The 11,470-nt window shown below is 42.6% G+C and overlaps 1 protein-coding gene across 1 annotated transcript in view; it reads right to left on the minus strand.

Annotated features, from left to right (window-relative positions):
- Positions 1-9,301: 9,301 nt before the first annotated feature.
- RPL22L1 (ribosomal protein L22 like 1) overlaps positions 9,302-11,470 on the minus strand; it is a 3,497-nt gene continuing 1,328 nt past the window's right edge. Inside the window, exons 2-4 of the mRNA XM_012808125.2 lie at positions 11,302-11,394; positions 11,013-11,134; positions 9,302-9,563 (exon numbers count right to left, since the gene is read on the minus strand). Coding sequence (XP_012663579.1) covers positions 9,419-9,563; positions 11,013-11,134; positions 11,302-11,394 — 360 coding nt within the window. The 3' untranslated portion in view covers positions 9,302-9,418. The remainder of the gene's footprint in view (positions 9,564-11,012; positions 11,135-11,301; positions 11,395-11,470) is intronic.

Consider the following 11,470-nt stretch of genomic DNA (forward strand, 5'->3'; position numbering starts at 1 on the left):
CCTCTAAACATGACAGAGACACAAAGGAAGTCCAGGTCCACGTCTGAGTCATGTGAGAGCCCTCTAAACATGACAGAGACCCACAGGAAGTCGAGGTCCTTGGGTTCATCCACTCCTTTTCTCTCAAGACCAAACTCTCAATTCCTCCTCCCTACGGAACCATTACAGTCTCTTCACTAAGTTTTTTGCTATTTCTTAGATTTTTTTTGCTTATTTCCCAGCTATCAGTAACTTCTAACTAATCCGTTTTATGTGTTACTTTCAGCCATCAGTATTTTGTTTCTCTGCCCCAAACAAACATCTGTTTAGATTTCTTCTCACACTCACTCCACCCTCCTTATCGCCCCTGACTATTCCCTGTTTTCTTTCACACGTGTCTGTACTCCTGTCTCCTTGGCACACACCTTGCTGCCCTGAAGTGGTGGAGCAGGCAGGAGCTGAGGAATCAGACTGACAGCCAGGTGGTCCAGACTCCAGTTCTGCTACTTAACTGCTCTGATCTCAGTCATGTCATCTGTACCACGTAACTCTGGAAAATAAGGTTATACATTCACAGCGCCTACCCTGGTCTTATGCATGGTATTGGGCTGATCCTCTGTAGTCGCTCTTCTGACAGCACAGCTGTGATTACCGTAACTGTGATTACCGATCACACCATTTAGAAGGGAAATCCTTTAATCCTAGAAGTATTTACCAACAAATAAGCCATGCCTTCCTTGTTTTAGGTACTTAAATAAGATATTTGCAATCAAAGGTCAATTTATTCTGAATTTGTTTTGAAAATCTCTCCCTCTTGAGACTGCTACTATTTATGAACCAGCCCAGTGTGAACTTGAGCACTGGGACTACATCACTGGGTGGGAGTGGAGGAGAATCAGTACAGACACGTTAAGAGGACAATGTGTCCTCTTAGGCAACATCTATCAACATTTAAAGACCCATGAAAATAAAGACCTGCAGGATAGTCAGTGAAACCCCCCATGGAGTCACAAAAACTGCAAACAGCCAAAATGCCCAGCTCTCAATGACTTATCAGGCAAAGTGTGGCCTGAAATAACATGACTACTAAAAATCCGAAAATCCATGTATACCAACATAGAATTACCTCCGAGACTTACGTGCATAAACACATTTGTATTACGTGCATAAACACATTTGTATTACATGAATGTGAATAAATGAAAATGCCTCCAGATGAATGCTGGAAATAGCTGTTGCCCTTGAGAAGGAGACAGATCAGCAGGGTCAGGGAAAGGAAGGCATACTTGTCACTGTACACACTTTGACATTAGAAACTGATTTTTAAACTACTTATATGCATACTCTACAAATAAAAATTCAACAAATTAAATACTTTGTAACATTTGTGAAGTAGAACTTACAGAAACTATGCAAATCCTAACTGTAAAGGACAATTTTTTTTCCCTACAAAGTTAACATACCCACATAACGAACATTCATCTCAAGGTAAAAAGCATTCCCAGTATGTACTTACAAGAAAATCGGCAAGGGGCCGGTAAGTCACACTATCCTATCCCAGAGAAAATAAGGGAAGATGAGTCAGTTAGGCTCTCTCACGAAGGCCTGCAGATGCCAGATTACGCTGAGCAGCCGTGCTCAAACCGGCAGGTGCCGCGTACCTTACATGACTGTGATTAAGTGTGAGGCGTCATTCTTATTAGGGCCTTACTCGGAGCCCCTGTGGTTCTGGCACCTACTTCAGGCCCAAGGCTCTCCAGCTGCGTAGACGTCCATAGTGAGGGGAGGTCCCTATGCCAGCTTGTCTGCTCCCAAGAACTGGGTGAAGCCAGATGGCCTCACGCGTGCCGGCTGGTCACAGAGCTGCCTTCGGCTCCTTGGTCTTCTCGGGTCTGTCCAAATCCCTTGGGAACCGCCTCGGCCTCAACTTCTGACACTACGAGGCATTATAATGATTCCTCCCTTAGGAGAAAATGTAAGCAGCCCGTAACCGCATCTCATAATTGAGGTAGCAGACCCAGACCCCTGATTCCCAGTCTGGTTCATTAAATCACAGAATTTTAGGGCAAGAAAAGGCCTCACCACATGGGGAAGTATACTAGTCACGAGGAACATGTGTATCCTAAAAAGCCATATTAAATATAAGTTTAAAGTGGGAAAATTACAAAAAGAAACTTTGTTTCATTTTAGAACAGAAAGTCCCCGAATAGCTTGGTTAACCCGGCTATCTATTCATCAGTTACACCGCGCCGGCCTCAGTCAGGGCCCAGACACACGGGGTTTCTGTTTAGCAGAAGCAGGCAGGGGTTCCTAAAGTTTGAGAACATACAGATGGGGCTCCGAGGGCGCAGAAATGCGTGCAGGCCAGCTAGTGGGCAGAGGGGCAGCAGGAGGGCTCCAGACCAGCGCACCCCGCCTGAAATAACCTTGTACCCCAATAAATCTGAGCCCCAGTTTCCTCATCTGTAGAACAAGAAGATGATATCTGGCCATACCTGGCTTTCAGGGGATCCAAAGCATGTCGATTGAAAGGGACCTCCCGGCATCTGAAGCTTCCCAATCCCCCACACTTGTGGCCGGCAGGCTGTAGGGAAGCTGTCCCACAGCCACAGGCCTGGAGCCCAGCACCTCCACGGGACCACAAAGAGGGCATCTAAGCTCCAGGCAGGAAAGCCAGGAACAGCCCTTCCTGAGCCCTTCTCCTCGTCCCCTGGGGGGACGTTACCGCATTAGCTGTAACGTGGGCGGTCACAGCAGGCCAAGGTGAAGTTGGAAACGGGATCTCAGATTGTAAACACAGATAAATTCCAAATAGAACAGACCTATATTTTTCTTTTTATTTTATTTTTTATACTTTTGGGACAGAGTCTCATTTTGTCACCCTTGGTACAGTGTCGTGGTGTCACAGCTCACAGCAACCTCCAAATCCTGGGCTTAGGCAAGTCTCTTGGCTCAGCCTCCAGACCTATATTTTTTAAAATGAAAATATATAAGCACTAGAAGAAAACATGAATTCTATAACCTGGAAATGAGGAAAATGTTTCTAACCATGGTTCAAATTCCTTAATACAGAAAGGATTAATAAATTTAATTACATAAAAATAATTCTGTGGCAAACAAAAACAAAAAACAAAAGCCAAAAGAAAACAAAAATACCATAACAAAAAAGACAAATGACAAACTGAAAAAAAAGGTGTAATTTACATCACAGACAAGGACTTAATAGCCTTAATATAGCTGGTGCTTCTGAAAATAAAAAATACATGTAAAAAACCCAAGAATCTCACAGATACGAATCAGAAGTATAAATAGCTCACAGAGAAAGAAATGCAAATGACACTTACAAACTTTCCCTTTCACTCAGAGGAAATGGAAAGTAAAACTACCCAGAAAGCATGTCTCGTCTATTAAACAGATTTTAAAAAATCCCTCAAATTGGACGAGATAATCTGTTGGTAAGTCTGTGTAGAAAGGGACATTTTCACAGATTGCTGGTGGGGGGGCTACTAGGAGGGCAAAATGACACAACCCCCAGGGATAAAAATTCAACAATACCTAGAAATTACACATTTATTTATCTTTTGACCCATAAGCGGCACTGTTAGAATGCCACTCTTAAAAAGACAATGGCAAAAATACCCAAAGCTGTGTGCACAAGGCCTTTAGCTGCACAGGTCTGCAAACAGTTCAAATGCCCAGCAGGAAAGGCCAGGTTGAATAAACTGTGGCACATCCAGGAGGCAGTGATCAACTCTAGGATAATATTAAGTGGGGAAAAAAGTAATGTAGAGAAAGTGAGTAAAATAAACTATACACATATGTTTTTAACTGGATGGATAAAGCATAATTTCTTTAAATGGTTGGTGCTTGTGGAGGGATAAAACAGAATGGAGAGCACTGGCACAGAGGCCAGACTTCTCTAAACAATTTTGTTTTCTAGATTGAACTTTAGGATCTTGTGAATATTTTACAGAATCATAAAACACAAATAAGGTTTAAGCAAACTTTTAAAATCAAAAGCAAAATGAAGCAAATCAATCTGTGTATCAAACTTGCACCGTAACCACACAGAGATCTGCAGCCACTGTGAACAGAGGCTTCAGTCATTTCCAGTGGGAGCACCACTAGTCCTCTGCACTAGGTCAAAGGACTCAACTGCAAGCTATCGTGTCACAGAGATGCTGGTCCTGCTTTACTGAGGCTGTTAGGAGTGTATCCTGAGATATAGCACACAAGCACTTGTGTTGTTAGCAGGACTGAGAATCAGAATTTTCAGCATGGGAAAAAGAAATGTGGCCAAACACCTAATTAAAAAAAAAAAAAAAAAAACCTCTTTTCATCCTGATTTTGAATTGGATGCGTCAGTATATACTTATCTTCTCTTTAAAACAAAAAGTGCATCTGCTCCCATTGTCCACTGAAGAGGAGTGGAACAGTGACCAGCCCCTGACAGCAGGTGCCTCCAGCACCAAGGAGATGGTCCGGAGCTCCTTGTAGAAATGGGTGATTCCAGATCCAAGGCAGGAAATTCAGAAAAGCCTGAACATCTCATCATACCACAAATCGAGGAAGTAATAAAGTCCAGATGATATCATGCCAAAGGATAGAGAAGCCAGCCCGAAGAAGCTCCCATTAGCCAAAGCTGGGACAATCTGCATAGTAATAACTGAAATGAATTAGAATATACCAAAAAAAATTTTTTTTGAGACACTCTCACTTTGTCTCCCTCGGTAGAGTGCTGTAGTGTCATGGCTCACAGCAACCTCAAACTCCTGGGCTCAAGTGATTCTCATACCAAATATTTTTACACCATAAGTTCAATATAATACTAAAACAAACTAAGCCACAAAAAACAAACCCTCACTGAGCACCTTTAGAGGTTACTTGCTTGAGAATTAAATGGAAAAATTAGTATATAGAGGGAAGAGCCCAGGTCTGCCCTGCCTCTCACAGGGACTGCACTTTGGGGTTGATGAGGGGAAGTGCCTCTGTTAGAGCATCCCAGCTGATAAATGAAGCGGGAGTGACGCCCTTGGGGAACCCTCAGGGAAATGATGGATCTAAATAGGAAGCCAGATGTTATACCTCTTTACAGATACACACGGTGGCACAGCATGCAAGCCAAAAAAATCAAGTGAATCTGATACTGACCAAGCTCCTAAATCCCGCAATTCACAGGAGATATGGAGACACAGAACTATATTTAAAGTCACTACTGGGGCTGAGGAGGGTGAATTATAAAAATCCAAATTGTGGGAAATTTTACAAGACAAATGACCCAGTTTGATCAATAAATTGGAGTGCGGGGGCAATCTTCTGTATTAAAGGAGTTGAAGAGACATTTAATTGCAACCATGGATCTTTCTACAACTGTTATTTGCACGAAATTAAAAAATTACCAGATATTTGGAGATATTTTAAATACTGGAATTGAATAAGAAATTGCTATTAAATTTGTTATAGATATTATATGTATGATAATTGTGTGGTAGTTATGTTTAGGAGTTCTTATCTGTTAGATGCCAAAATTTAGAAATACAAGGTATTTTGTGGATGAAATGGTATGATGTTAGGAATTTGCTTTAAAATAAACAGGGGGAACATGGATTAAACATGTATTCTCTACTTTTATATGTAATTGAAATTTTGCATAATAAATAAAATGCTTAAAATAAACAAAATAATACAAAGTTAAAAATAATGGATAAGTATTATTGATTTATTATAAAATAATCAATTGCTAGTTGATGCAGAGACCTTGCAAGGAAATAAAAATCTGGGACTCAGTCCTTCAGCATAAAGTCGGCTTCACGACTGTGAAGTCACACTCTCAGAAGTATAGTTGGATTAAGAGAGTCTCTGATTTCTCGTAAGTTCTTGCCATAAACAAAATACTATAATCATTCATTTAAAATATAAATTAGATCACAACCCTCATCTGCTCAAGTCTGCCAGTAGCTCCATGGTGCTCAGAAAGTTACTACCACTGACGTCCTTGCCGTAGCCGGCACGGCTCTGCCTGCTCTGTGTCCTGGCAGCGGGCACCAGCCTCCGCCCTGCTGCTCGCACCTGTTCCAAGTGTGCTCTGTGTGGTCAGTAAATACAGCAATGCTGATGATGCGATGCGTTACTGCTGAGGTCAGGTCGAGACTCTGCAGCTTCTGTCTTGGCTTCTTTCTCCCTCTCCCTTGGATTACTTGCTCTAGGGGAACCAGCTGCCCTTTCTCAGCAGCTCCCTGCAGGAAGCAAGGCATGGAATTCTCCTGCATCGGTGTGTTTGTGTGTTTGGAGGCTGATTTTTCCAGCCGTCAAGCCTGAAGCAAACTTTTTCTTGAAGGGCCAGATAGTAAATAGTTTGGGCTTTGCAGGCCACATCGTCTCTGCTGCAGCTAGTGACTCAACTTTGCCATTGCACAAAATAGGAAAAATAATTGGCTTGGCTGTTTCAATAAAGCCTTATTTATGGAAAGAGGCAGCAGCTTGCTAAGGCTGCATAACTACAGGCCCATAGCTTGACTGCAACCTCATGGAACACTGAGCTGGCCCCAGCAGCTGAGTCCCTGATTCCTGAGCCTTTGTAGCTAAGAGACAAATTAGCTGCTTATTTTTAATGGAATTGATACCAACACACCAGCACTGCATCCCCCATACCTTTTAATATTTCTCAAATTTCACCTCCCTCTACTTTCCACGGATCACTCAGCTTAAGACTCTTGTTCCCTGAACATCCCAGGGGCCCTCCTGCCCTGGGGATTTTGTGCCTGTAATGCTTCTCCCTCACGTATCTGCTTGGCTGGAGTCAGTATCTCAGGCTCTGCTGACTGAGTCTTTCTCAGTGAAACCTTTCCTAATGCTCTGCACAAACGCAGCACTCCTTCCTTCCTGCTTCCCTATCTCCCTTATTTTTCTTGGCAGTGTTTACCACCATGTACACTTTATTTCCCTGTGTCTTCCTCCACTGACTGCAGGTGGCATGAAAGCAGGAGCTTCTGTCTTGCTTAGTGCAGTATTCCCAGTAGAGCCCAGTCTGGGTGCACCTGCCTAACCTGTCGAGTTCCTGAATGCATGAATCCCTAACAGAGTGAGCTCAGCCTCTCACACATGCATAGTGGATGTGAGGTGCTAACATTAACTTTAATGAATTTTCTTTTTTTGTTGTTGTTGCAGTTTTTGGCCGGGACTGGGTTTGAACCCACCACCTCTGGCTTACGGGGCTGGTGCCCTACTCCTTGAGCCACAGGCACCGTCCTGAAGAATTTTCAACATGTGAGTATTAGATATTTTTGGAAGATTACTCCAGGGTAGGAATAAAGGAGGTGCCTGGTGTTTGCCAACACTTGATTCTCTTTCCACAGGCGGTTTCTCCTGCCCCTGCTGTCTGTCACTCTATGTACAAAGGCCTAGCAGGTGCCTTCACCTAGACCCACTCCTGAGCTCCAGATCTGGACATTCAGCTGCATGCCTGCCATCTCCTGGACGTCACAAAGGTGCCTCAGACTCAGTGTGCTAAAGTGAACTGCCTTTCCCCTACTTTCCTTCTTCCATTGTGACCAAACTTGGCAGATGGCACCATTGAGGCCAGTCGTATAAAGCACCCCTCACCAATGGCCCTTGCTATGATCTGAAGGTTTTGTGGTCCCACCAAAATTTGAAATGTTAACCCTCAAGGTGATGGCATTAGGAGGTAGAGCCTTTGGAAGATGACCAAGCCAGCAGGGTAGAGCCCTGTGATTAGGACCAACACTTTTGCACTGGGCCTTGTTATGAGACCCCAGAAAGCCAGCTCACCTCACCCCACGAGGACTAGAAAGGACATGTGTGAACAGAAAGCAGCCTTTCAAGGCCTCCAGAGCTGAGAAATAAATTTTTCATATGCCATCCCGTCTCAGGTATTGTTACAGCAACCCAGAGGAAGGCAGCCTATCCCCAAGTCCCACTGGCTTTATTCTCTTGAACCCATCCACTTTTCTCCACTTCCACCATCTTGCACAGGTTGCTGCGACAGCTCCCCACCTCCAACCTGACTCCACTGGAATCATTACAATGCAGTCACTGGTCTATTTCAAAATGCAAATCTCACCGGATCCCATCACCCTTTACTTTAAATCAGCCAGCTTCCCACTGCTCTCAAGGTGCAGTCATGGACTTTTCAGTCCTGTCTTGGCTGGTTCTATATTTCCAGATTTTTTTTTGAGATAGTCTCACTCTATCACCCTGGGTAGAGTGTTACGGCGTCCTAGCTCACAGCATCTTCACCTGGGTTCAAGTGAACCTGCCTCAGCTTCCCGAGTAGCTGGGATTACCAGTGCCCACAATGCCAGGCTGGCTTTTAGTAGAGATGGTCTCACTCCTGAGCTCAAGCAATCCATCCAACCCACCTCTGCCTCCCAGTGCTGGGATTACCGAGTGAGCCACCATACCCAGCCCTGCCTTTCCAGATTCTCATAATCACACATGCTGGACTGTTTTCTCTACCACTCCCCAGTTCTCAGAAGTTCACTAAGTCCTATTTCCTCTCCCTGAAATTCCCTTCTTTCCTCAGAGACCTAGATGAGGTTGGCAGAGGGGTACACAGTGGGTACCTAGTACTATTTATGAAAAATTGTAAGAATGGGGCCAAGAGCTAAGTTTGAAATCTCTAAGTTGTCCAAGAAGTTGGCTGCACAAAGACAGTATGTTAAGATTGGGGAGCACTTACTTAGGAAAATTAAGTCAGTAAAACCATTATTTTAGACTTTTGCTGTACCAATTGTGTTGATCAGTAGAGTAGAACCTGGAAGTACTGGCATCACTACTTCCAGGCTCGAAGCATAAAGGCACATTGGCAGGGCACAGGGGCTCACACCTGTACTCTTAGCACTCTGGGAGGCTAAGGATCACTTGAGGACACTGCACTGCACCCTGGGTGAGACTCTAGCTCAAAAAAAAAAAAAGGCACATCATTCCCTTTTCTTCTTTCACCTCCAGCTCAGGGCCCATCACTAAATCGTTTTAATAGTCAACCAAAAGAAGGATAAGGGGTAGGGATGACGAGACAAGTCCTCTGAAGCAGAAGGCAAGAAAGACTTGAAGACTTACACGTAAAAACTGTTCTGACACATTCAAGACTGCAGGAAACACAATTTCATACTGCTATATGTGAAACTGTGCTTCAATACAACACTTTAACTTGAGAAGCAATAAGAACAATAAACCTTGGAAATCTTCAGGGAAAATTCTACCTATATAGTTTATATGTAAGTTGAATTTTATTATTTACAGAAATTATTAAAGGAAAATCACAATCATGTAAACAGTACACGTGAAAAGAACTAGACCAAAGTTTGAGTGCGATGATTTTATTCACTGATAAACCGAAACCCCACTTTTAGATGTTTCTTTCTTGTGTAAGCTTCATTTGTGTTATCAGCAAGCAAAGCCCTATAAGAAAAAGCATCACCTAGTCCTCAGATTCTGATCCGTCTTCATCTTGATTAATCTGGAAGTAACGAAGTTCGTAAGTCTCCTTATCAGATGCAACCACTCGAAGCCAATCACGAAGATTGTTCTTCTTAAGGTATTTCTTGGTAAGGTATTTCAAGTACCTTTAAAATAAAAAGATGGAAGTCACCAAGCAGTACAATCCCTTCTGTGCAGACTTATTAGATACATGTTCTTCTTTCTCTTGTGTCCTCTCTCCCAGTATTTCATCCTTTCACTTGCACTGAGCATTCTCCTCATGCAAGGGTGCCATGGTTCCTCAACCTCCGTTAGGATCAGTTTATGCCTTTCAAAACTCTTATTCTTCCCTTTCCCTCAAATAAACTAACATTCTCTACACTGGGACCTTTTATGTAGTAGAGCAATGGTAGCTTCCTCTTCAGCTTTACTGCCACAGCCAAATTATTTTTTAAATCAACCAATAGATACTTTAACTCTGAAATACAGCATGTATACCACTAGCAACCTCCCTAACCCTAATTCCACCCTAGGCCAACAAGAGGCAACCTGTCAGGGAATTAAATTCATCCAAAACTTCAAGGTTTTACCAACAGCCATGCAACTAGCATTTGCCTTAGTCCTTATAAAAAGCTTTCCACATGTCATCACTCCAGCCATTGTCTTCCCTTCACCCTTCATGGCTGTTCCAACTACCCTGCATTCCTCTAAAGCTCCCCTTTGCTAATGCAGCTCCCTCTTCCCGGGAATACCTCATTCTACTGGCTAACTATGCTAAGTCCCAGCTTTTCTGAGAAATCCTGTGCTCCTTCTACCTAATAAAAGCTACAGAATTGCATTTCAGACTTAATTATCTGATTGTAAGATCTTTGAAGACAGCTATATTTCATCTCTCTGAATCCTTAAAAATCAGTTCACAACCACAGTTCACATGCACTGCATCCACCTTGGTCCAAGCCAGAAGTCTTCATCTCCAGTTTCCACCAAGCTCACCACCCCAGTCTTTCTTAGCCACAATCGTCAAAGGCTTCCCCTAACACACTGAGCTCTAAGCCCTTCTTCCCATGGTTTTCAACATCTGTTCCCTACTTTCCCCTCCAATCCCAGGCACTCCTCCCCAAACACAATGCACTCCAGACACTGGCCTCCTTACTATTGTTTCATTGAGGTGAGGCCTTTCCTGTTTATTTAACAGCCTTGCTCTGTGTCCCTCACACAGAATTTAATATTACACAAGTTCCCTTCTCCAATAGAGAGGCTCCTTGGTGGTGGGTAATTTGCTTGTTTGGTTTAATGTTGGGTTGCATTTGGATTCAATGTTATAGGACTGGCTAACCTAGTCTTACAGCAGTCCAACACACTGAAATTACAAAGCATGCACCATTGAAGTTTATACACAACTTGGATTCATAGGGCCTATAATTTACTGACAGGACCTCTTGCCTATATTCTAGCATCAAACTACACTTACAGTCAATAAGCAACTGGCACATTCAAATTTATTCTTGCATATGTACAGAATGCTAAGATTGCATTTCTGTAACACATTCCTCAACTATTGTAACGTCATAATAATTTGCAAAAGAAGTACCAACCTTTTAGAGAACTGTTTCTCAGAAACAACTGTGATTTTATTTTTGAAGCGTTCAATGTGAACAACATTCCCAAGATTTCCAGTTTTTCCATTGACTTTAACCTTCTCCCGTAGAAACTGTTCCTATTTTAAAACAGAAGAAATGCAAAACTAGGGAAGAAAACCCTAGATATTCACTAGGGAAGGTACCCTAGGAACAGAGCTTAGGTTAATATCAAATTATTATGCACTTAAACCATTATCAAGAACACTACTATCAAAATAAACTGAGTAAAAAAAATAATACTTACAAAATTTCCAGAATCAAAAATTCCATCTTCTACTGGATGAGTAAGGTCCAAATTAAATTTCCAGGTTGACCTCTTGGGCTTCTTGTCTTTCTGCTACATAAAGTTAAAATAATTATGACAATGTAAGACAATTTATTCAGCTTATATACAAAATCTTTTTTTTTTTTTT

Source organism: Otolemur garnettii, unplaced genomic scaffold (genome assembly GCF_000181295.1).
Source record: "Otolemur garnettii isolate 467f Iridium unplaced genomic scaffold, OtoGar3 scaffold00084, whole genome shotgun sequence".
Lineage (NCBI taxonomy): Eukaryota > Metazoa > Chordata > Mammalia > Primates > Galagidae > Otolemur > Otolemur garnettii.